This window comes from Hevea brasiliensis, chromosome 1, assembly GCF_030052815.1.
Source record: "Hevea brasiliensis isolate MT/VB/25A 57/8 chromosome 1, ASM3005281v1, whole genome shotgun sequence".
In the NCBI taxonomy this organism is placed as follows: Eukaryota; Viridiplantae; Streptophyta; class Magnoliopsida; order Malpighiales; family Euphorbiaceae; genus Hevea; species Hevea brasiliensis.
This window is the reverse complement of record NC_079493.1, coordinates 3,660,518-3,686,469: the sequence shown is the minus strand read 5'-3', so window position 1 is coordinate 3,686,469 and position 25,952 is coordinate 3,660,518. Positions and strand designations below refer to the sequence as shown.

Here is a 25,952-nt window from a genome sequence, read left to right as displayed (position 1 = left end):
TGGAGCATGTTTTTGGTTCGGTCAAAATAGAGGAAAAAGAAATAAAAAAAACGCTTACTGGCAACGAAACCACCACGCCCAACAAAACAAAGGAAGTAGAGAAGAGGAGGGAAGGGAAGAGAAGTCGGCGTTTAGAACTCTGCAAACCCTAACCGATTCCTCTCTTCTATTCTTTCTATTGGACGCGTAAGTGTTCGAATTGGTTCTGGTTTCTACAGTGCTTGGCCAAATGGTGATTTACCGGTCATGATTATGTTTCTCTTTTGTTTTGGAATTAGTTTGATTATTTTTGTTCGGATAATTTCCTAATAGATCGATCGCTGTTTCGAGACTGTGCATGGGCTGGTTGTGCTGGTTTGAGTGGCTAATTGAGTAATCGATGGTTTAATTTAGAGTATTTGATTTGGGTACCGAATTTGAGCTTCGAGTTTTTGGAGGTCAAAAGATGGATTTGGTAACTAGTTGCAAGGTATTTTTACTTGTTTGGATAAATTTCTGTTCTGTTCTATCTAATAGTTGCTGTGCTTTTCATTTTTATTAGCTGTGGTAGCGTAAGAAGCAGTTTAATTTGCTCAAGCAAGCAAAATAGTTTGGCATAGGGTAGTGAGAGTCTGGTATGTAATTAGTTTTGGTGGGTTTGTGTTTTTTCATTTAGTTTCGTGAGTCTTAAGTGGCATCATTGGCTGCTTACTGGTTTAAAGTTGCAGTTGATGCTGTCAATTCTTTTGGAGGCGTATGATTACATAATTGTCTGTTGGTTGTGACTTGTGATTGAGCTTAGCAATCGATAAACTTAAATGCTCTTCTATTTTTCATTTTCATTTTTTTTTTAATTTTAAATTTATGGGCGTAGCCGGAGTCTGCCATGATAATTGTATTGCAGGTCTTTTTGCATGCCTTTAGCTGACTTAGGTACTGGTGAGCATTGATAGGTTCAATTTGGTTTGTTTTTAAAAAAAAAGGAAAAAACTGAACGTAATAGGAAAAGAAACTGAACTTAACTGAATTGAACTGAGCTAGTTCGGTTCAATTTGATTCTGTTTGTTTTATCTGTTCTGACATTACAAAGAAACCACCCACGTCTACAGGTAGAAAAAATCAACGCTTAGATGGGTAAATCAACACTTAATTTCATGTAATTTCATTCATCAACAATCAACACCATAGTTTTAAATCGCGATTGTGGCTGCGTTAGAGGCCACGATTTAGGGTATTGGGAACAGGCCTATAACAGCCATTGGTGCTATCCTTTTTTTTTTTTGGGGAAAAATTTACAAAGTTCACAAAATGAGTAGATATTAATGGTTACACATAAAACTAATATGTACAATTCTATAATAAGCATAAATACATCAAATTAGATATTAATAATGTATTTTAGTAAAATTACTTCTAAAAATAATTCAAATTAGAAAAAAAAAATCACATAAACCTATAGATCAGGCAAATTAATGCTCCATGCTATAAATTTAAAAACAAACATAATATCAAACAAAATTTTCTACAATAAATATGCAAAAGAAAAGGTGGATGAGTGGCCATACTAGACTAGATAAAGTCCGTAACGAGAGTATTGAAGAAAAGGTAGGAGTGGTGCCAATTGAAGATAAGTTGAGGGAAGGGAGATTGAGGTGGTTTGATCATGTAAAGCGCATACATTTACATATGGAGGTTCCAGTTAGACAAGTAGAGCACATTAGGTTAGAGGATAGAAAGAAAAAAATGGGTAGACCTAAATTGACTTGGAGGAGAGTAGTACAACGTGACCTAGAAGCATTACACATTTCTGAGGATTTAACCCAAAATCGTTTAGAGTGGAGAAAGCGAATCCATATAGCCGACCCTAAATTTTTGGGATAAAGGCTTAGTTGAGTTGAGTTGTAAATGTGCAAAAGAAAAAAGAAGTAATACTCGCATTTTGCAAGAAGTAGTGGAGAATAGAAAATATTTGATGATCTTACCTTAAAAAAAAATAAGGGAGAGATTTGTCGAAAGGAGGGGAGGTTTAGGTGAAATCTTGAGGGAAAATGTTATAAAAATAGTAGTTAAAAGGCCGGAACACACAGAGAATGATAAAAACTAAAGAAAACACTACATGCATATTTTTTTGTTGATTGAATTATTAAGGTAACAGCTGTTATCATTACTTAACAGTAAATAATGGTTGTTACCGTTATACAATGGTAGTAATGGCCGTTATCAATGTAACTCAACATTTGCCTTTAAACAACGGGGTAAAGGGTAATGGTCCCTTGGAAAACTCGTAAATAATGGCCGTTAAGAAACATAATGGCCATCATAGTTATTAAAGGCTCAAGGCGCTAAGTGGTCCTGGAGCTGGCAAATTATTAGGTGCACCCGGTGTATGAATCTTCACTAATAAAACAGTGGGTCCTATTTTTTCATTTTTATTGTGTAACTGTTTGTTTTTATGTGAGTATATGGTGCACTATTTTTTAGTGCACCAGGTGTACCCTATAATTTGCTCCTGGAGCCTGGGTGCAAGCGCATGCCTGATCAAGGTGAGGCGGAAAAAAGTCGTAAAAGTTAAATAAATGTAAATATTTCATTGAACTTCAAATAAAATAAAACTAAAAATAATAATAAGCATTCTAGTAAATTTTCAAAAAAAAAAAATAAATAATAAGCATTCTAGTATTAATATTTTAAAATGTGAATAGTTTCTGAATGTCTCAAAACTAAAGTTAAGTAATCATAAAATAGTTACTCTTCAATCTTCATCAAGAGTAGCATTGTAATCTTCTTTATCTTCTTATAAACTTTCATCCTCTCGATACTCATATTCGAAGTCAATATCTTCATCACCTTCCTCATCTTTAAAAACTAAAGGAGTATTATTTAGATCTCAAGTCAATGGATAATGTCTTTCCTTTTTCTTTTGGCATAGATCTTTAAATAGGTATAGATGCAACATTCTTTTTTTCAGAAAAAGATAATAAGAGAGTGGTGTTGTTGAAAATGTAAATATGGAAGGTTTGCAATCCTAGGTTTAGTGATTTGATGAGATTTTGGTGACTAGTTATCACTAATAATACTCATTTCTAAAACTTCCTAGTGCGCTGATATTAGATTCTGGTAGATCGACAAATTTTGAGTTGAGTGATAGTGATTTTTATCGATGGAAGTGCTCATTGAAGGTGGAAGCAAAGAAGGCGTGCCTTTTTAAAGCCTTGCGCCTGGATTATGGTGCATGTCTAGGCGCATAAGGCGAGTGTCTAGCGAATTTCACTTGCCTTTCTTCTATAGAGGTGCTAGGGTTGGAGCTTAGTAAGCATGGAGCCGCGCCTTTAATAACTATGAGGGCCGTTATTTAAAACCATGATCAACACTCAATTTCATGAATCAACAATCAACTTGAAATTGACTCCATTACAAGAGAGGGAGAGAGTTATTTGTACTTTGAGGCAGCGTTGTTAAAGGCGCTTTGAGGCGCTAGGCGAGGTCACCCTCTAGTGCCTAGCCTGGATACGCCTCGCCGAGTGCCCAAGAGAGAAAGGCACCGAGCAAGAGGTAACAGAGGTGATGCCTTTTTTGTGTAATATTTACTTCTCTTTTTTTTTTTTTTTAATTTGTTTTTTACGCAGCATAAGATTAAAAGGTAATTTCTTCATGTAATGCTCTTTATCATCAGGGATTACGGTAAATTAGGAACTAAATTTGCACTGGTAGCTTATCTAAGACTTGGGTAATTACACTAATTTGTGCTAGCTGTACATAAGCAAAACTGTAATGTTTTCTTTTTTCCTTTTTTTTTTCCTTTTTTTTTAAGTTACACGTGCAAAAAGAATTTATACACCAAGAAGACCTAACTAAACAGGGAAAAAAAAAAAAAACTAAATCAGGGATTTCAACAAATTAGGAATTAAATCAGGGATTATACAGCTAATAAATTAGGGATCTAAATCAAGGATTGTACAGCCAATTGATTATATGGCTAGTGAATTCCTAAGTCAACTTTTCCTCAAATAAGGAGTAAAAATAAATAGGAAAGATTTTAGATATTGTAATAATACATATTTGACATTCTCCATTTTTGGTTGTAATATAGGATCTGATTAAGCTAGAATATTACTTTCCATATATGTAAATTTTCTTGTACTATATAAATCCTATCTACTAAAGAGTTTTAAGTGTTTTTTTCGTCGAACAGTTGTTCTAAACCCTAATAAAGTTGAGTTAGTTAATCTTTATTTGAATTTCATTTCCTTTCTATAACTTTATTATTTTTCGCTTTCTGTTTCTCTTATATTACATATAGTGCACTTCAAATAATGTTTTTTTTTTTTCCTTTCAATATGGTATTTTACTTATTAAACTAGTTAAAAGTATGGCGTGTAGTATGGCGTGTGTGTGTGTAGTTAAAAGTATGGTGTGTGGGCTATGACGCCTCAGTTCAAAAAGGCCCTCGACTCGCCTCTTGCCTAAGGTCATAGGTTAATGTTGCCTCTTGCCTTAATAACACTGCTTTGAGGAGACTAGAAATATAGATGAGGAGAATCAAAATAGGAGTTGATGACCATGAAAGCGCAAACCTAATTCCCTTTTTTTTTTTTCAGGAGATATACTTCTTCGCTATTTTAGATCCCTAATGATGACGCTAACATCTCCTTCTCCCCCCTCGCATTCGCTTCTTTTCTTCTTCTCCTCCTCTTTGAACCCCATCAAACGCCCACACAATCTCAAAAATATCAATGGCCCCCAATCATCCAGCCCCCTGTATCAACTGCCAATACTTCATCGTCTCCCTCTCGTTGCTCTGTGTTCTGCCTCTCTGCAGCAGTCGTATCCACTCTTAATAGCTTCCATTGCTCTCCTCTAATGACCCTCTACCCATAACTCTAATCCTTTCCTCACCACCATTGAACACACAATTGTGGCATGGCTGTGCATCCAACATTGATGGGTATAGATTGTAGACCTTCGAGTGTCTAAGTGTTGATTGGTGAGTGAAGAGCGAAAAGATTTGCAGGAATCAGTTGTGGACTGATTGCAGTAATCGAAAGAGACCGAAAGAGGCAGGATTGATTGAAGAAACAATGGCAGAGATGGTGGGATTAAGAGAGCCACAGAGGTGGCACAAAATGGGATGGTTTTAGGGTTAGATTTAGTTATGCAATAGAAAACAGAACATTTTATATTAAAAGCTAAAACACTGTGTTTATCCTTTTAATAAAAATGTTTTTAATATTATATTGATAATTTGGTTCAGTTATATTAGTTTTTGGTCTTTGAAAACTGAACCAAACTGAATAACCCAAAATTCTCAAAAATTAAAACGGAATGAATTTCCAAATTTTAATGGTTTGGTTCGATAATTCAGTCTAAACTGAATAATGCTCACCCCTAACCTTAGGTAGTCATTAAAAGTGGGATATCTCATTGTCGTTCACCCTTCATAAGCAGCTACGCCTTCACAACATTGGCAATATGCTATTCCATTCTTTATTCAATACATCTATTTCAAAACATTATTTGAAATTGAAAAGAACAGTAAGGTTGGAAGATGCCTTATTTCCATTTCTCATTTTGAATTTGAGATGAAATATGTATATTAATTGGAAGTATGTCTATATGGAGCTTTGGGAAAATGATTGCATCTGTGAATATTCCTGGCTCCAAAATCAGTTGTTTTGGAATTAGTAGGTACCATGTGGTGCTGATGTCTTTCTTCTTATGTTTAGTTCTAGTTGTCACAATTTTGCTCAATGATAGTCTTGTTTTTTTCCTCACTTTATGTTCTGTTTGTGAAGAGATCGTGAAATTTTATGTTTCTTTTTAACTTGTAGGATAAATTGGCATATTTTCGGATAAAAGAGCTCAAGGATGTCCTGACACAGTTAGGTCTTTCGAAGCAGGGGAAGAAGCAGGTAAGTTGCTTGCAACATTCCTTATGTTGCTCCCTTTTTTTCTTCTTTTTTTTTTTTTCTTTTAAATAAATGTACTAGATGTTTGAGAAGTACCATGAACTAGTAATGCTGCCAGACTTACCTTGGTGGAATGAATTGATTCATACCCTTTTACTGTTTTGTAATTCACGATCCTAACCTTTTTACTATTGCATTGTTTGTGTCATGTATTATCTCATGTTTCGCAGGACAATTCATTTACCAGTTTGCCTCTTATGTAATGGTTTTGTGATTGAAGATTCTTTTTATTGTATTATTATTCATTAACCCAAAAAAAAAAAAAAATTATGAACTGCATATGCTTATTCTTTATATGGCCCATTTACTGCAGTGTGACTTTCTGTATAATTTTGCTGTAATTTAAAATGTAGGACCTTGTTGACCGCATATTAGCTGTTCTCTCCGATGAGCAAGGTAAATGTTCCCCTCTGACTTATTTTCTGTTTATGAAGTAGACAGATGTATTTATTGTGAGGAAAATCATTTATTTATTACTAAATATTAAATCACTGGTCATTTATAGTTATAGATAATCCGATATAAGTTAACAAGGAATCTGTATACCCCTTCATGTGGGGCCTCATTTTTGTTTTATTCTGTTTCATTAATTATTTTTTAAGTGTTGATCATAATTTTACTGGTAAGTGTCCATTCTCTATGTCTGTGATAGTAAGGAAGTTACCTATGAAAATTTGTTATGTGCATCAAGTCCTGACGCTTGTGAAGCTAATTTTTTTTATGCATAAAATTCATGCTATTTTCATATGCACATATACTTATTAGTTGTTTCAGGCTGTCAATTTAGAAATTATAGCAGTTGCAATTCATTGCATTATCAGGGCTGTAGCTGCTTATTGCACAATGGATTCTAGGGTTCAATCCTTGATAAAGATAATATCACAGTTGAAGAAAACAACTGGAATGTTGTGATTTTGTTGCCATGGCTTTTTAATATTGTAAACTTAGATAAATATCAATAAGATGGTTTACGGTCTCTAGAAATTTGTGGAAGCCAGTGAAATAACAAATAAAGTTTGATAGAATTATGCTATGTTAGGTTTTAATTTGAATTGTGGAGTTGAGAAACAAATTTAATCTGATTTTTTCAAATTTAATCTTATTTTTTCTTCTCCCAGTTTAACTATTTACTGCTATTGGTGGTGTAGGCTTATTACTTGCTTTTTGAGTTTTGACCATGACTTTTCAATTGTTTTGTTGAGCCTTCGTAGGAAGCTCCAAATCCCCCCTTTTTACCTCAATGCTCTCTGTTCTAATGGATTGTGACAATTTTTAATTGTGTGGTAGTTATCTTTCCTTTGAGAGTTTTTTTTTTTTTTTTTTTTGGGGAGGGGGTGTCTGTGCTATGAGTGTTTCTGCAGTTGTTCTATCTGAAATTTCTCATTCTGGGTTTTGATCATTCATTTTATGTTATCATACATCCAAGTAAAATCCTTTATGCCATCTTGATCAACTTAAGGATGATTTTATGTGATTGGCAATTTCATTTGCAGTTCCAAAGACTTCAGTGAAAAAAAGTGCTGTTGGAAAGGAAGAGGTGGCAAAACTGGTGGATGACATTTACAGGTTCCACATTATGTGCTGGACTTGCAACTCCATTTCTGGATGAACTTCTTATTTTGTCTTTTGTGTATAACACAGTACAATGTTTGCAATTTTCTTGTTTGGTTACAAACTTGTTTTATTTTAGTGTTGCTCTCCATTGACAAGGACCTTCTGTTATTTTCTTAAGAAAAATGCAGGTTTCTGGGGCCACTGATTTAGCATCAAAGGGACAGGGTGTTTTGGATAGCAGCAAGGCAGTAATTAAAGGAGAAATGGATGAGTCCTTTCAATTGGATACAAAAGTTCGTTGTCCATGCGGAAGTTCATTGTTGACGGAGTCGATGATTAAGGTATATGCTACATATCATAATTCTTCTGTAATAATTTTCATCATATTTAAGTGTAAGATTGTACAGGAATTTGATTGATTTGAGTGGAAGTTGTTATCCTTTTTCCTCTACCACACATGCGCTTAGTTTTATCCATGAACTAATTGCTCATACTTCTTGGCCTTATTCTACTGGCAGTGTGAGGATCTCAGATGTCAAGTGTGGCAACATATTCGTTGTGTTATAATTCCTGAAAAACCCATGGAGGGCATTCCTCAAGTTCCTGACTTGTTTTACTGCGAGATATGTCGGCTCTGCCGTGCTGACCCGTATGTATCATCCGTGCTTTCTTCTGTTGTACTTGTTGTATTTACGGATGGGCTGGAACATAAGGTCTCTCGCTCTTGCTTCTCTGTCTCAATAACCTTGGGTGGGGGGACTGGATTTAACATTATTTGTACGTTGTATCATATGTGCTGCTGTAATACATCTTTAGACATTAATATTTCTTGAGATAATTTATTTTACAATCTGACTGTATACTTTTATGTGCCTATCATGGTTCTCAAGCTACTCAGTTACAATGCATTCTTCTAGACAGTGTTGTTATGGACATGCTAAGTATAGGAGTTAGGATGAATCAATTGTGGTTATGACTATGAGCAGGTGAGGGAATTGGGTAAAATTGACCATACCATAGTTTAGGTGATGATGTTGGTAAGAGGAATGTTAAGAAGCTTGATTGTGGGGACCCTTGGGAAAGGAAATATGGGTGATTTTTGCTTAAAAACCTTCTGATGGATGAGCAATTGGATTTGGGCATTGTTAACTGAGAAGATGGATATGATCTTCTTTCTCTCTCGCTATCTTCTAGTTGTGGGGTGGAAGCTAAATTTTTAATATCAAATCTCTGAGAGGTTCATTCCCAGCTTGTATTCTTTACTGGCATATTGTGTGGGATAATTCTTTTTACTAATCCATACAATTTAATGGTTTGATGTTGTGGTGATTGGTTTGTCATTTGGCTGTCATTTACTTTATTATTGATGCTGTAGCATTTGCATCTTATGGAATATTTGTTCCTTCATATACAGTTTTTGGGTTACTGTTGCTCATCCTCTGTATCCTGTGAAGTTGGCTACTACAAATATCCCGAGTGATGGGTGAGTGCATCATATTTGTGTTTCTCTTTTGACTTCTCAGAAGTTGTGAAACATGCCTATTTTTTTTTTCTCCCAGTTTTTCTTACAAGCGTTTATAAAATTGGTTAATTTGTAGATTGAAGTAGAGTTTCTTACCACGTATACTTGCTAATATAAATGCTTGGAACCCTTTTTTTGGATGGCACGTGCATACTTGCATGAATAGAAACAAGTTTAACATCTATATGTGCCTTGATAGAAGCACTGAATTTAGAGTTAGCATTCAGTTTCTCTTTTGACTTTTAATTAAGAATTTAAATGAGTTGTCATTTATTTTTGCTCAGAGCTTGTTATTTTTATCACTTGTGTTTAATGTTAATACTTCTACTCTGGATTTTCCAGTTCAAGCCCAGTGCAGAGTGTGGAGAAAACATTTAATCTTACAAGGGCAGATAAGGACTTACTGACAAAACAAGAATATGATGTTCAGGTTGGGTAGTGTAAGAGTTTTTTACATTCTATTCAATTACAAATGTACTGATGGTTGTTTGTGATGCTGTTACCTTTTAGGCTTGGTGTATGCTTTTGAATGACAAGGTTCCTTTTAGGATGCAATGGCCACAATATGCAGATCTGCAGGTCAATGGTATGGTGGTCAGCTTTTTGCTTCAACTTTATATCTATTTTTATTTTTTATTTTTACTTGAACTTCTATATATATATATATATATATATATATGTATAATTTTTACACTGCTGTTTGCTTGTCAATTATAAAATTATGTGTGACCTGCAGGTGTGCCAGTTCGAGCTATTAATAGACCTGGTTCACAATTATTGGGGGCTAATGGCCGTGATGATGGTCCAATTGTGAGTCTTAATCTCTCTATGTGCATGGCTTTGACCTATTGTTGTTAATACCTTCATTATGTCTGTATTTTATCTGTTGGTTGTGATTGCGTCCACTTTCTTTCATTATTCTCTCACTCATAGTTGAAAATTATATATGTAGTTTTTAAGTTTATGGGACTTGCTTTGGGTTATGAGTTTTTTTTTTCTCTCTTTTTTTGATCATTTTAGTTTGCTTCCTTTTTGTTATTAGGTCACACCATGTACAAAAGACGGGATCAATAAAATATCATTAACCGGATGTGATGCTCGAATCTTCTGTTTAGGAGTCAGAATTGTAAAGCGACGTACTGTTCAACAGGTTGTTGTATCTCTTCCTTCCTACCCCTCCATCCTCTTTATGTAGTTTTATTTGATTCAAATATACTTTGTTGAATAGAAGGACTACAGGGGAAAATAATCTATTTGCTTTTGCGGAGATCCAGTGTTGTGTACTCTTAGAATTTGATTTCAATTCTGTTTATTGTGTAGATACTCAACCTGATTCCAAAGGAGTCTGATGGTGAACATTTTGAAGATGCACTTGCTCGAGTTTGTCGTTGTGTTGGTGGTGGAGCAGCAGATAATGCTGATAGTGACAGTGACCTAGAAGTAGTTGCAGATTCTTTTACTGTTAGTCTCCGCTGTCCTGTAAGTTACCATCTCTATCTTGTGTTGTGATTACAGTCTTCCTGTAAGTTCCTAGTTCTGGAATATGTTTATGTAGAGGAGATTTCATACAAGTGCTATGAAAATCGGTAAACTCCAGCTCTACGTATCATTGCAATGTGTTTCTTTATGTATTGAATGATAATAATGCAATTTATAATATTCAACACAACTGACAATAGCACCTAATTGTCTTGGACATTGGGTGTGTTTAGATAAATCCTGAAATGAGTATGAAACTTTCTATCACTCTGTGACTTGAATATAATTTTTCAAAGAAAGAAGTGTCCTAGCATATGGTTGAATTATATAATACACAACGTGCACTATCATCTCTCACGTGTGGGATAGCTTTTTTTTAGTGCAGCCGATGTCTCTAATAATTTCTCCAGTGCATGGGCTTCCCTAATTGCAGGTGGGGCTGTGGGGGGAACGCTCAAGTCTTCCCTGTGCATTGTAAAGTGGCCGTTGTCATGATGTGTATTTGTGGCCTTCAGATCACAGTGCTGCCATAGAGTTGGGAATATAATGTTTCATCAAAAGATATTACTTTATATGTGGGTTGGTCATGGGTGTTACTTTCACTAATGTTCATGTGGTGACAGTGATTGAATATTACATGTCTTTTACAAGACAACATTCATTTTCTTGTGTGTTGACTGTTTGAAATTTGATTGTGTGACCTCTGTTAAATAGGAAAATTTTTTCCTTGTAATTAATCGTATTTCTTTTTCAAATAATTGATTTGCAGTCTTCATTTCTTTTCTGGAGTGAGCTTTAAGTAGTTGGAAGTAGATGAGGAATTTTTTCAACATTGATTTTCTGTAAGTAATTTTAAAAGTCAAGTGATTGCTTTAGATATTGATTTCCATTGTTAACCCGTGCACAGATGAGTGGTTCGAGAATGAAGGTTGCTGGAAGATTTAAACCTTGTGCTCATATGGGCTGTTTCGACCTTGAAGTTTTTGTGGAAATGAACCAGCGTTCTAGGAAGGCAAGTTTCTAATCATTATCTTATTTTTTGGGGGTTCTGTTATAACTGTTTTTTGCCTCTGAGGGAGAATTGGATTATATGCAGTGGCAGTGCCCCATTTGTCTCAAGAATTACTCGTTGGAGAATGTAATCATTGATCCATATTTCAATCGTGTCACTTCTAAGGTAGTGCTTCCTGATATATCACCTCATCCTTAATTGGATGAATTCTTGCATACCATAATATTGTTTACTTTGGTGGTGGTGCAGATGTGGCATTGTGGTGAAGATACAACAGAGATTGAGGTGAAGCCGGATGGTTCTTGGCGCGTAAAAACCAAAACTGAAGCTGAGCGTAGAGATGTTGGTGAACTTGCACAGTGGCACTATCCTGATGGTTCTCCATGTGCACCTAATGGGGGAGAGGTCAAAGCAAAAGTGGAAATGGAAAAGTTGATCAGGCAGGAAGGACCTTCAGACTGTCATAATGGTACTGGTTTGAAACTTGGAATCAGGAAGAACCGCAATGGCTTTTGGGAAGTCAGCAAACCAGAGGATGTGAATACATCCTCTTCTGGTAATAAATTGCAAGAGAAGCTTGAAAGCCATGAACAGAAAGTTATTCCTATGAGCAGTAGTGCCACAGGCAGTGGTCGGGATGGTGAAGATCCAAGTGTAAATCAGGATGGTGGTGGGAATTTTGATTTTACGAACAATGGGATAGAACTTGATTCATTGTCTCTAAATGTAGATTCAGCATATGAATTTACTGACCGAAACATTTCTGCACCAATAATGGATGCAGAGGTTATTGTTCTTAGTGATTCAGATGATGATAATGATCTATTGATGCCACCTGGAGCTCTTTATAAGAATAATCAAACTGGCAATGATGGGGCTGCTTTTCCAATGGCCCCTCCTGAAATTGCAAATCCCTATACTGAATATCCTACAGATGGGAATGGTTTGGGCTTTCTAAATCCTAATGATGTTCTAAATCCTAATGATGATGAATTTGGGATTCCCCACTGGCTGCCACCTGGAAGCCAAGGTGGCCCAGGGTTTCAATTTCTTAATTCAGATGTCCCAGGTGCCTTCATTGATTTGGATAATGGTCCTATCAACTGTCCCATGTCAATGAATGGTTATGCATTGGCTCCAAATACTGTCATGGGACCAGCTGGTTTAGTTCCAGATTCTTCCATTGGTAGATCTGACACTGACATGAATGATGGCTTGGTTGATAACCCCTTGCAATTTGGTGGTGAAGATCCTTCTCTTCAAATCTTTCTTCCAACTAGGCCTTCAGATGCATCAGGGCAGTCTGATTTGAGGGATCAAGCTGATATGTCAAATGGTGTCCATACAGAGGATTGGATCTCTCTTAGTCTTGGTGGTGGTGGTGCCACTGGCAATCACAGTGATTCAATTCCTGAAAATGGACTGAATTCGAGAAAGCAGGTGCCATCGAGAGAAGGTGCAATGGAGTCTTTGGCTGACACTGGTTTGTCCCCTTTTTCTGGATTCCTTTTAAGTGGTTTTAGATACCATGTTAATGCTTTCAGTTCTGGAATTTCTGATATGATAAGTAGTTTTATAGGATGGTACATCTTTCATTGCATCAGGGAGTCTTCTTCTACTAACTTTTTGTGTAGCTATTAGAGTTCTTAGTTCTGATTATTCCTGCTTCTGCAGCTTCTTTGCTTCTTGGTATGAATAATGGTAGATCTGAGAAGGCAAGTCGGCAAAGATCTGATAGCCCTTTCACATTTCCTCGCCCAAAACGTTCTGTAAGGCAGCGATTGTATCTCTCTATAGACTCAGACTCAGACTCGGAGTAGTGAAGTGGAGCCCTTTTTTGGCTGAGAAAACTGTTGCCTTTACTTTGATATTGTTTGGGGGACAAACATTTTCTGGTATGGTTCGGTGATTTAAAAAAATTGACATTTGGTTCCTATGACATGGAAGGCTGAAATGAGGACATTGGGAAAACTGTCCTCATAAAGTTGTGTTGGCAGCCGAAGATTATTTTGTGCAATTGGTGAGCTGTAGGTCTCATAAACCACCCTCAGTTTTGTGCTGTATGACCTGGTTTTTGACGTTCTTTGTTCTGAGGGTTATTACAAGCACATTCTCTCTCTCATCTCGACAAAGATGTATGTGCGGTTCTGGTAAATTGTACAGTAGATAGTCATTTGAATCTGAAAATTGGATTAAATCATTGATTATTACAAACCTTTGGATGTAGTGGGAATCCCCCAGTTCATAACAAAAGTATCCATCTTTTTTTTGGGTCTCTGTTTAATGACGAGCAAACAGATTGTACATGCCTCTCAGATACAGTTATTTATAGAAAGAATAAGATATTTACTAAATGTGCAACTTTGCGGTTTTGCCCTTGTTGTTGTTGTCTTTTAATAACTGGGTCTCAAATGTTGAATATCTATTATTTTTTCTATAAATCATTGGCACAGAGGTTGCAGTGCTAGGGCACTTGCTATTAGTCGTCCCTGTGTCCCCATGAAATCCAATTTGGGCAAAGATGGTACAAGGCCTGATATTTAAGGGCTCTGAATGTGCTTTTGTTACTTTATTGTAGGTGGATGCCCCTCTGCAATCCCCTTTTTTCTCTCATCTCTTTTTAAGGTTTGGCTGGCATTATTAGAGCGTAAGAAAGCGGCAATCCAGTGTTGATAGCTTCTCTCTCTCTTCAATTTTTTCAGAGGTTTTTAAGAAAATTAAGCTGTGGTGTTGGTTACTGGATTATTACTGCGTACTTGGACACTTCTATATGTGGTAAATTTTGCTACTGTGCTGTACGGCTGGCTTTGTTTACGAAGTTCCTGGATCAAGATTTTATTGTCCCTTTTTTCCGTGTGCAGAAGAGGACCAACACTAGTTACTATGCAATTGCTGTGGGTTATTTAACATGCAGATCACCGACTGCTTGGAAGTGATTTATTTTGAGGTTTAATGGAACTTGAGGAGTGCCTTTATAAAGTTTTTTTTTTTTCACTCTATTATTTCACCTCAGTTGCAGGTCATTCATGCTGTTGGAGATCGAATCGATGCTGGGGTTATCCTAATCATAATTTTGGGATCAGTGTAATGCTCCTGCAGTCCGGGAGCACTGTAGAATTTAGAAGCTTTGACCTCGTTCCATTTTAAAATTTGCCATATGAGCTTTGTTGTAATTACTAATAAGCCTTCCATCTCGAATGTATGTATTTTCAGCAAGATGAATATACAGAATAATCTTAGTCGGTACTGATTTTAGACCCAATCATTCTCCATTCGCAGCTTGCAGTGACAAAGAATTCGATCCTGGGCTGTGTCAAATTAGGGAATGCATCTAGGTATAACTGAAATCGGTCCAAAATCAGGTAGATTCAACTCAAAATCAAATTTGATCGTACCAAATTCATCGGTTTGAAGGCATGTTTAATATTGCTATTAGTATATTTAACAAGTTTTAGTAGTAAGAATTTTAAAATAATCAAATTGCTTTTTCTAATAATAACTTTTTTTTCTTGAAAATTAGGTTTTTAACACTCGTGTCAAATAGCACAATATTGACCGCGTCTACCATTATATTTAAGAGAAGGAACCTTGGGAATGTTGAATAAGGTGACTCTTTTCATTGTCTATCCTTGCTACAAAGTACTACAAAAATCCGACTAGGGAGAAGCAACAGCTGCAAATAAGCAAGTTACATAAGAATCCTTCCTGTTTACATGTCCATATAGAAGCAGTTGCAGAAAAGAAGACTAATAACTCAATTTCTTCCTTTTAGGCAAAACTGATATAGCAGAACAATCATCTACTTCTCTGACGCCAAATCAGTTGATGAACCTATATGTATGCCTGATCTTGCTCAGACTTCGCTTGAAGGTCCAGTACTAGGACAATATCATAGCTGTATGGCAGCTGAAAAACATGACAATTGGCAGCAATAATTCCTCATTTTTATCAGTGGTAACTGGCGGCTATGAATGTCTGAAACTCTCGCAGCCTGGGCAGTTATGCAAGCTCTCATGAATGTAAATATCACAATCAACACAGAAGTACTGTTTGCATTTTGGGCAAACAACAGAAAGGCCAGGCTTGTTGCCTATGACAAAAACAGCAATAAGTCAGTAGAGAGAGAGAGAGAGAGAGAGAGAGAGAGAGAGAGATAAACACTTGCCGAGGGAGGAACAGAGACATAATCTCATCCTAACCCAAGGCTTCCATTAATGAAAGTTTCATTAGTAACATGATTGAACTGAGTTGATGTGCAGTAATTTCCTTCATTAAAAACTTTACAAAATGATAGGGTGCCTTCGATAAGGCATTTAAATTATCTAGCTTACTTAAATTTATCTTGTCAATTTAAGAATAGATTTCAAATATTAAGGCGTGTAGCAGTTGAAAATTTTATAACTATCCTTTTCATTTTTCTGCTTTAACAGTAATAGCAACAAGCGATACAATTCATCTGCATCTGGATGAGAGAGTATAAATAGGCATGCAAATGTATGAACACAAGCATCTAACATACCAGGATTGAGGAGGCTCTGTTGGCAGCCAAAACAAGTTTTCACTGGTCTGTGAAGTAGTTCATTTTGTCGTGGAGACACCTCATCAAATGGCGCAATAGGGAAGAGATGATGATATGACCTTGCCAAATGAGGTGAAGAAACGAGTGTCAATCCACAAATACGGCATTCAGTAGGAAGCTCACATACACGTGCCTTGCATCTCGGACAAATGTAACCATCGCCAACTTTAGCTTCTTTATGACAAGAACATATAGAGATAGAGCCCTCTGCTGCCCTTTGTGGGAAACCCATCTTGATCAAGTTAGCAATTGCAAATTCTGCTATTGCTGGAGGTGGTGGTGCATGCTCCAGCATTAACTCTTTAAAGTGGGCCTGAATGACATGAACACATAAAAATATGATGTAGCCTTTGAGCTCAGATAGGTAAGAAGTTGTATTGATGAAGAAGCAACATTAATAAAGTATAGATGAAAACGAGGAAAAAAAATTTTAATACCCAGAATTATAGATGTAGTAGAAGCAGGTACTTATATGCATGGTACAAGGCATTAATAAAATGTTTCTAGTGCTGGGAACTAGCAGATGATTGCTTTCACCAGAAATTCCTAAGAAAATGTAACATTTCATTCAATTCCAAGTGATCTGAAGATCCACTAGAACTCACCTCGTCCATTGCAACAGAGTATAATCCACCAGTTTCTTGACAGAGGTGTTTGCATATAAACATTTCTGCAGAAAGACCAATAACTGAGCACCTTATTTTAGATTCCTTGCATTTCTGGATGGTCTCCGTTATATCTCCTGGATCACAGGTACTGAGGGCTGAATATAAGATCAGAACCTCACGATGACCATATGATGGAATCTGATCAAGATATCCACGGACAAGGTCTAGGGCATTCTGTAGTGAGGAATCACCTGAGCATTCCATCTTCCCCATCAAAGCCTTGATATGGGACTCTGGACTACCACCAAGCTCTGTTAAGGGATGGGCAACCCCGTCTTTTATAGTCACCAAACCAATCTGGCTAAGTGGATTCTGATCAAAAAACTCCCTAATAAAAGCCTCAACATGTTTTGCAATCACAACCATTCGACTTGGTCGAAAATCCATCTCTGATGCTGCCTACATACATCGATGGAAACGAGGAAAAAAATAAGAAACAGTGCACAATTACAGAACTTGCTACAACTCTTGAGCCTACATCTCTGATTTTATTACTTTCATTACCAAATTACCAATTGAAGATGGTTCCCTTCTCACAGCCAAGCTTTCGGGTGCTTCCACACTTATCTTGCATGTTGGACATGAGTTTGGGTTCTCAAGTCACAACTTATTGAGAACAATTTTTGTTGATCTAATCCTGTTGAATAATACCACACTATACCACCATTTTTGTTGATCTAATCCTATTACTACCAATCCTAAATCTCTCTCTTTCAATCACACAAGATAGAACTAAGCATGGGGAGCTAAATTATTAAATACAAAGATAGTGAATTAAATTCTTAAATTCAAAAATAAGAGAGATAAAAAAAAAAAAATACCCTGGAGAGATCAACAACGATGTAAAGAAAGCGAATGAGGCCCTTCTGGATGCGAACAGCAGTGGTAGACAGGGAACGAAGGCGTCGGCGATACTGAGCATGGTAGATGGCCTTATTGTCTATAGGGCGAAGCAGTCCTGACTCATCCTCTTGCAGAGCCTCCCATGACCTCTCATCAGTGTAAGTCCTCTCCCACGCATCAAGTCCATCACCATCTACATCAACATCATCATCTTCTTCAGCTTCTCCATTCAATCGCTTCTTTTCACCTGTGCTCATACTGTAAAATGACAAAGAAAATCATAATTTTTTTTTTTGTTCATGATTTTATTAACAAAATTATTGTTCATGATTAAAGCTTAGTTGTTATTGTTGTATATTATTCAATACAATTCAATGGGCCTATATATGTCAATAATTGCTACAAGGGTAACAAACAAGATTGGATTAAAAAAAAATTATATATTAAAACCATAATTAATAATATACAGATATACATAACTTCTGTCATGAAATTATTTAAGTTGATTTCATTGTGCCACTAAAATAAAAGTAACATGGTATCCAATTACATCTATTTCTGAGAATCTACCTCCAGCATGCCTCTCATGTGATCAAATGCTTTTGATATCATGAACAAAGTGTGAATCTTGATTAAATCTTGGTCTAAACTAACCCAATCCAAGGTAATCAAAAAAAGGAAAAAAAAAAAAAGAAGAAGAAAAAAGAGAAACGATTAAGAGGGAAGCACAATCTCCAAATACATAGAAACAATTACCAAAAGGAATAAAAGGTGTTTAATCATGGTATGACCAATTTCCCAACTATAACAAAGGGTGATGGCTGCTACAGAAGTAAATGCTAACAAATAAACCCTATGAAGCAAAGGTGGGAGCTTTGCGCGACAAAAGTAATGAGAATTTTGTGTGTGCAAGCAGCTCATACCAACTCTACAAAGACCTCTTTTACTACATGTTTCCTACCTGTAAAACTAACTCTCTCTCTTCTCTTTGTAGAATGAGAAATGAAACCATAGTGTGTGTGCATGTGTGTGTGTATAAACAACTTCCCAGCTCTACTCTTAACAATTTGCAGCTTTTAATATCATACCAAACATAAGAATGAAATGACAAAAGCAAACCGAAAGATGCAATTTCTAGGATCAGCATAACTCTTCGCATAGAAAATACTTTTATATACACAACATGGAGTGAATAAAATTGACCTAATCTGTTCTAAACAATTCAAACCCTCCACATCATTACTATTTTCACACAAAAGAATCAATATTTAGTACTCTTCTTACGTAACAAACACAGAGAAAACAATTTCCATGAAGCAGTGCTTCAAATTGCAGGAAGAAAAATTGAAATACATATGGCCTTGAACTAGAATATCTCCAAACAAATAAGAAAGCATACGAAGAAGGAGAAGTAAAATCATACCTAAGGTTTTCGAATTGAAAGATTGTAAATAAAATTTTCTGCTTGTGCTGTAGCTGCGGTTTTTCTGCACTGGTTCTTCTTCTATTGGGTTCTTTGATCCTTGCGGGGTTGCTTGAAAACTGTGCTTTTTATTGCGGTGTCATAACTAAAAAACAATACGCCCACCGTGGGGCTCGAACCCACGACCACAAGGTTAAGAGCCTTGCGCTCTACCAACTGAGCTAGACGGGCTTGTTTTAAAGATGTGTTAAGATTTTAAAATAGATATTTATCGACTGAATTTAATCAAGGATAAATTATTATTTAGCCTCTCTATTTTAACAAAAATAACTACTTTATCCCTATATTTTGAAAAAAATACTATTTTAATCCTTATATTTTACTTTTATTAAACTATTTAGTCCCTTCATCAATTTTTCCATTAGTCAATACAAAATTATTATTTAATATTTCTGTTTTAATAAAACAAATTAGTTAGTTCCTATATTTTGAAAAAACACATTAATTAGTCTATGTTATTTGAGTTTGTTAATTATTTAATCTTATAATTATTTTTTATACCAAACTACCATAATTCTCTCTTTATTTCTCTCTTATTTTCCCTTTTTTTTTCAATATTTCTTTTCCTCTACACGTGAACTCTTCTTCTCCTCATTCTCTCTTTATTTTCATTCTATTGATAAAACTAATAGAAACTGTCTATATAAAAAATTAATTAATTTGCTTTAACATCTAAGTAATCAAGGAAAAATATTTTCCAATAGAGAAAACACAAAAATGATGTACATAAAATTTGAAAATTAAAAAAAATATATAAATTCAGATTTAATCTCACATGAAAAATTTTCTATTTTTATTGAAGATTATATTTTTCAAAATAATGTATCTTTCAAAATACATAGACTAATTGATTTGTTTCACTAAAATAGAGAGATTTAATAATAATGTTTTTCAAAATTCAGAGATCAACTAATTAATTTCCTTGAAATAGAGAGGATTAATAATAGTTTGAATAGTATAAATAAACTGAAAATTTAATGGAGGAACTACATAGTTTAACAGTAGTGAAATATGATGATTAAATAGCATAATTTTCAAAATATAAAGATTAAATGATTAGTTTCATTAATGTACAAAAACTAAATAGTAATTTTTACTTTAATCAAATGTTACAAATAATTAAACTATCACTTGCTTGAACATAAATTTAAAATTAATTTTAAATAATATCACTTTTTATCACTTAGATTTCATTTATTTTTTGAAAAATATTTTCTTTTTTAGTGTTTAGACATTCAGGAAAATTAATTAACAGAAAATATTTTTCTAATTAAAGTAAAAAATAAATCATTTTTAAGAAAAAATGACTTTCTTCTTTTCAAAACATAAAATTATTTTTATTTTCTAGATTTTAATAATTTTATAAAAATATGAAAATATTTACACATATATCAAATAAATATATAGCATTAATATTGTAATTACATAATAAAAAATATTTTCACAAAAATTTTATTTTAAAAAATATTTTTCATAAACAAATTATTTTTCATAAAACAAATAAAATCTAATATTGTAATAACAATTCAAACATAATTTTTTTTTTCAATAAATTTTTAATTTAAAATTATTTAAAATTTAACAAATCAATTCCAAATCAATATTTAAAATTATAATTTTTTTAGGATTACTTTCTAATATATTATTTTAAATCTCTCCTCCCTGATTTCTTTACTATAGCCAAACCATTTTAATCGTCTATGCTACAAGCACTCCTTTTAAAAGATGTAATCATTCTTTTCGAATGATTTGATTCATCTAATTAAAGCTGTCTGAATTGAAACACAACTTCTGTACAAGGTAATCATGCAGCTATGTTTCAGCATACGAGCAACTATACTTATTATCAAAATTTCATACGATACAAAGGATTTTAATTTTTAAAATCATCGTCTAGCAATTGTTTTTGGAACATTTTAAGAGTACCCTAAATCACCATGGATTAATCAAAACAGAACATTAGCCTGAAAATCTACATGACTAATATTTTTTAATCTCCTTTTCGGCTTTGGAAACATTAACGCCAAAAAAAGGCAGGTGTAGGGGAAAAAAGCTTCGAAGAAGTACAATGCCGGCAAATTTTTGCCTAATTTCTTTGGCCAATCATCAGTGGACTGCATAAGTACATTGCCAAAATTTTGGACAACCCTTTTGTAGCAAGAAAGATTTTAGGCGGTCCAGCGAACTTGCGCATTTAACCATTGAGATGAGACTTGTATCATATCATTCATTGCCATATCGAGCTGGAATGCAATAGTCAGTCATCAGTTTCTGACTCCAGAACTGGAAGTATGCTTAAGGCTGACGAACCAAGATGCATACCCCGAACTATGCCTCCATATCCTACCTTGATCTTGTGGCACAAAAGCAAGATGGTATCCCACAATGCTGTTCTTCCCTGAAAACAAAGAACAAAACTCTTCTTATTTCACCTATGCAAAACCATATATCATGCAGCCTGGGACTACATATCACTGACACATTCAAGTATCATCACTGTCCTCCACTTACATTGTCAATTTGGAAGTAAGCTTACACATATCACATGCAAAATGTACATTAGGGTGGATATAATAATGCGACGATCCAGTCAACTTGAGAATGTATTTATGCCAAAATTATAGATGAATGATAAGAAAGCACATTTAACATGATCACAGTGTGGTGTAGAGTTGATTCTAATAACCATTGTTATCCAAGCCTCACATCTCACTACTTCCATCTATCCTTTCTCTCGTCTGCTTTCCCCGTGTTCTATTTTTGTGCTTCAGTCAAGTTTCATGCCCATATCAATGCCATTATCCATAATGGTCCACTGATGCTGTCATAAATTGCTTATTCTCATTATTAAAGTTAAATCACCTTAGTAAATGAGATAGCATTTCTAAGATCCTCTACTGGCAAGTGAGTAATTTGATTAATGCTATTGTAGTCCTCCCCAGCCTTTCCATCCGTCACTCCAAAGTTAAGATACTGCATTACCTACCTGAAGAGAGAATTGTAGTTTCTTATCCCAGTACAAGGCAAAGATTGGAGGGCTTTGCTTTCCAACAACCAGAATACATGCCCCTGGGTGAAGAGTGGAAGGAACACCAGATATGACGGAGATGTACTTCTCAGGAAACCTTTCTTTTGGAGGAAGAACCCCCAAGAATAAGGGGTTCTTGCTAGACTGCACTCCAGCATAAGATGCAGGATCCACATGAAGCATCCACTTTGGGTGCTCCAGGAAAGCACAAAACAAATATAAGAGTAAGTGCGAGTCTGTAGGAAGCTCAAGAGTCCACTTCTTTTTGTCATACACATCTCCACTTCCCAGATACTCATAATTCTTCAAGCAGGTTCCTTCAGCAAGCTCTGTAAAAATTCCACAAGCAGGCAAGTATAAGTTGCATTTGCATGGAAATGGAACCGTTGACACCAGATATAGAAATATTCTAAAAGATAAATTGAGATGAAGAATGGATAATAAGAATAAAGTCAACAGTTTAGGATTCTGAATACCTCGAATCCTCTGTACCATAAAATCCTCAGGAACATTGATATGCGGTAGCAAACCTTTGGCCCATTCTCCTTTCATCAATGTACGAAGCCTTTGGTGTTCAGTAATGGCATCCACACACTCCTGCATGATAGGGATCATAGGATTTTGCTGTGGCGACTGTTGCAGGTTGGCCAGAGGCAACTTAGCTACATGTGATAAGATCAGACACCATAAATCCTTATCAACAATCGAAATAATAAACCCATGCAATGATGGAGCAACTTACGCATGTAAGCATCAAGGGCCTGCATAAGCGTAGCACGTAATTGATAGAGAAGTCCATCTTCATCAAGTGTGAATGCTGGCTGCCATTCCTTCCTATCAACTGAAGACATAGTAGCAGGAGTTCCACTAGTTGGTGAATCACATCCCACTTGACTAATTGTGATTGAAATACCAAGTTTGGCGGCTGCTTGCATTACCTACACATGACAATAATTAATGAAAATTAAAGTGAGTAGAAAATAACAACTATATAGCAGATTTAGCTTTTGTCATTTTACAGGGAAAATACCCGCAAAAGAAAGGGCCATAGAACAAGTATTCATTTCAAGTTTTCAATATAATTCTCTTAGATTTCAGAACTTATATTCAGAACGTAACACATGATGACTAAGCAAAGCTTAAGCTTTAACAAATTATGCAAAACATCTGCTCAATATACTACAAGATTTCTGAAATGATATACATTGACCATTTAAGCTTCTACCTCAAGTAAATCCTGTAAGAAAAAGCATATAACTGAATGCTCCCGATGTGCAAAAGATATTTCCAGGAAGCCGTGAATGCAAAAATAAAACTATCATTGAAGAATGCTATGATCCCAAATTCCACTTACATACAGAACACAGCCAGATATATACTAACTAAACATGATAACACAAAAGATATGGTTTTTTACTGAATCATAGAGTAGCAATAATAACTAAAAAATAAGTTAATGATGATAATGGCAGACCTGAAAGTGGCTGGTTTGAATTTTGCTTAGTAGAGGATTTAACACAACTGATGAAAACCATTGCCTGAGGCGGTCACGCCACTGCTCAATCTGAGGATAGATGCCCAAATGCTTGAAAGCTTCAATAGACTCTTCCATGGATATTGGTAGAGGAAGTTCACCCTCTCCTTTCTTAGGTGGGGTGGTAAACTTCTGTGAACCAGGAGACATCCTCACAGGTCGCAAGGGTGTGCTCCTCTTAGTTCCAGATGTATTAGCTGGACTAGCTACCGTATTAGGACTAGCCACACCAAAGCCCCTAATTGTGGGGGGTGGAGTTGCTTGCTTCCCAGCTGACATTGCAATTTTCTCATCTACTTCTGCCAAGAACTGCTCAAGCTGTTCTTCTGTGGCTATCTCTTTAGTAGAGGAGGTTCGCTTGCCTGACCAAGGAGTTGAGACTGCTGAATCCATCCCTGGAGAATATTGAGTAGAAGGCAGAGGTGAACTAGCCCCAGCAACAAGGTATAAAGAGGATGGAGAACTCTGTGATTTGGATGGGGTGCTAAAAGAAGTAATCTTATTTGCACTGCCAGCATTTGATTTATCAGAGCCAACTCGGGAATTACGATGGGAACTGGTAATTTGTTGGTGAATTGGGACAAGGACATCTGAAGCAGACAATATAGGTTTGGACTTGGGAGGTTTCTTTGAAGATTCAGTTATAACTGATTCAACTTTTGGCTTTAATCCCAAAAGCCCCAGCTGACGGGTCGTTAGAAGTGATTGATCCTTAGTTTCTTTAGAGGGAGATTTTATTGGAACACCAGCAGCATATTTTCCTCTATGCCAAGAGATGGCTTTGAAGAAGGCAAATAAAGATCCAATAAAAACTAAACCCACCAAAGCTTGTAAGACTTTCGAGAATATATCTGACACAACAAAATACAAGTTAACTAATATCAATTATAGCAACAGTGACATAATATTTAATTCAGATGATTAAGGAAATTCCATTGAACTAGACAACTTACAAGCTGCTTCTAGGGGAAAATTTGTGCATTTCATTGTTTCAATCAGTCCATTTTCCCTTCATCATCGTGAACCAAATGATAGTGTCAGTCAAATTAGATTCTAAATAAACCAACCTTACCCATTAAGCATAACTTATTTATTCTTTGAGAACTCTTTCAAGATAAATGACTATGTCAAATTATTGACCCAAGTTGTTTCTTTCCATGGGAACTAACAGACCAAATCATTTCTTTTCCTTTTACCCTTCAAAAGAAGCTTTTCCAGTTATTCAGAAAGCAAGTAGAGAACAAATTCTCAGGGATGGCCAGGGAAACGAAGTACGGAAACATCAAATAGCATGTAGCTCTGACCATCTAAGTCATTTGTGCACACTTATCAATAATCACAATATGAAGCTACCTACAAGCTATTCCCCTAATTTTGTTTCCAACTTGCAATCAAATTCTTAGATTGAACTGTGAAACCTGATATATGCTCGAAACCACCCAAAATACATGGTGAAATCACTAAAATTCTATAGCTCTAACTGAAGTACTACCCTAGTTTATCATATCAACCTACACAGGGAGAAAACACCTTAAACAGACCAATAAGAGAAATAGACGATGAAATCACTAAAAATCTAGAGCTCTAACTGAAGTACTAACTCTAGTTTATCATATCAACCTCCACAGGGACATAACACCTTAAACAAACCAATAAGAGACATGGACGATGAAACAACTAACCAGTAAATCTCCTATATTTTCTTAGCAAACAAACAAAACAAATAAAAAAAATATTAAAGAAAAAAAAAGAAAAAAATCCATGTTAAACCCTCTTAAAACCCTAATTAACATTCACAAGCACTAACAACTTACAACTCCAAAAGAAGACCCTACATTGTCAAGCTAGAGGCACATACACATACCAATCCATATATATTTGTGCTCATGTGAAGTCTATACCTGGAGATAACAGAGAATAGAGCGAAAGCGGAGGCAGAGGAGAGAAAGAAGATAAAGAGGAGGGCGGATTTAGAGGGCTGGAGGCTGTTGGCAGTTAAAGCAGCGGATAAGGTCGCGTTTTGATACACTGCAAATTTTGACTGTTTGGTCACCGGCGGCAAACCCTTGTCTCTACCGCTGCCTCCACCACCGCCAATATCCATTGTGAGTAATAATTAGACGCAGCGACTGGGACTGGAAGGTAAGGGAAACACAAATGGCTTCTTTATGCCATTGGCGAAGAGGAGAAAGGAAGATTTCAGTGTTGCGATAAGAGAGAGGCCTCTCTCTACCTGCGTTCTTTTGTATTTTTGGAGCTCAAAGCTGCATTCAATTTCCAAGCGCTCAAGAGTTCCTTATGTTTA

The 25,952-nt window shown here is 35.6% G+C and overlaps 3 protein-coding genes and 1 non-coding gene across 13 annotated transcripts; 1 reads left to right on the top strand and 3 right to left on the bottom strand.

The window, feature by feature from the left end:
• The first annotated feature begins 17 nt into the window (after positions 1-17).
• LOC110667318 (E3 SUMO-protein ligase SIZ1) lies at positions 18-14,774 on the top strand. Of its 10 annotated transcripts, none has more exons than XR_009147124.1 (19): positions 18-186; positions 313-469; positions 5,808-5,888; positions 6,299-6,341; positions 7,439-7,511; positions 7,678-7,840; positions 8,018-8,148; positions 8,914-8,982; positions 9,364-9,451; positions 9,532-9,607; positions 9,758-9,831; positions 10,064-10,171; positions 10,342-10,500; positions 11,408-11,512; positions 11,597-11,677; positions 11,762-12,995; positions 14,091-14,287; positions 14,374-14,459; positions 14,526-14,774. XR_009147124.1 is itself a non-coding variant. In XM_021828124.2 (17 exons), the coding sequence occupies exons 2-17, from the start codon at positions 446-448 to the stop codon at positions 14,183-14,185; spliced, it is 2,604 nt and encodes an 867-aa protein (XP_021683816.2). In that variant the 5' UTR covers positions 18-186; positions 313-445; the 3' UTR covers positions 14,186-14,774. The 10 variants fall into 10 exon arrangements, 5 of the variants coding, with proteins under 5 accessions (XP_021683816.2, XP_021683814.2, XP_021683815.2 ...); XR_002497279.2 differs by adding an exon at positions 13,187-13,532 and having other exon boundaries at positions 14,091-14,459; XR_002497280.2 differs by having other exon boundaries at positions 14,374-14,774.
• A 333-nt stretch (positions 14,775-15,107) lies between these two features.
• On the bottom strand, positions 15,108-19,176 carry LOC110667319 (general transcription factor IIH subunit 2). The gene is made up of 5 exons (XM_021828126.2): positions 19,026-19,176; positions 17,581-17,860; positions 16,697-17,158; positions 16,032-16,404; positions 15,108-15,602 (listed from the first exon to the last, which is right to left on the bottom strand). The coding sequence occupies exons 2-5, from the start codon at positions 17,857-17,859 to the stop codon at positions 15,478-15,480; spliced, it is 1,239 nt and encodes a 412-aa protein (XP_021683818.2). The 5' UTR covers position 17,860; positions 19,026-19,176; the 3' UTR covers positions 15,108-15,477.
• Positions 19,177-19,183: 7 nt separating this feature from the next.
• On the bottom strand, positions 19,184-19,256 carry TRNAK-CUU (transfer RNA lysine (anticodon CUU)). Its single transcript has one exon. It is a non-coding gene; the product is annotated as a tRNA-Lys (tRNA).
• A 1,681-nt stretch (positions 19,257-20,937) lies between these two features.
• LOC110667321 (uncharacterized) lies at positions 20,938-25,952 on the bottom strand. The gene is made up of 7 exons (XM_021828127.2): positions 25,549-25,952; positions 24,601-24,656; positions 23,588-24,498; positions 22,856-23,051; positions 22,590-22,775; positions 22,072-22,442; positions 20,938-21,483 (listed from the first exon to the last, which is right to left on the bottom strand). Exons 1-7 carry the CDS (start codon positions 25,749-25,751, stop codon positions 21,343-21,345), a joined length of 2,064 nt encoding a protein of 687 aa, XP_021683819.2. The 5' UTR covers positions 25,752-25,952; the 3' UTR covers positions 20,938-21,342.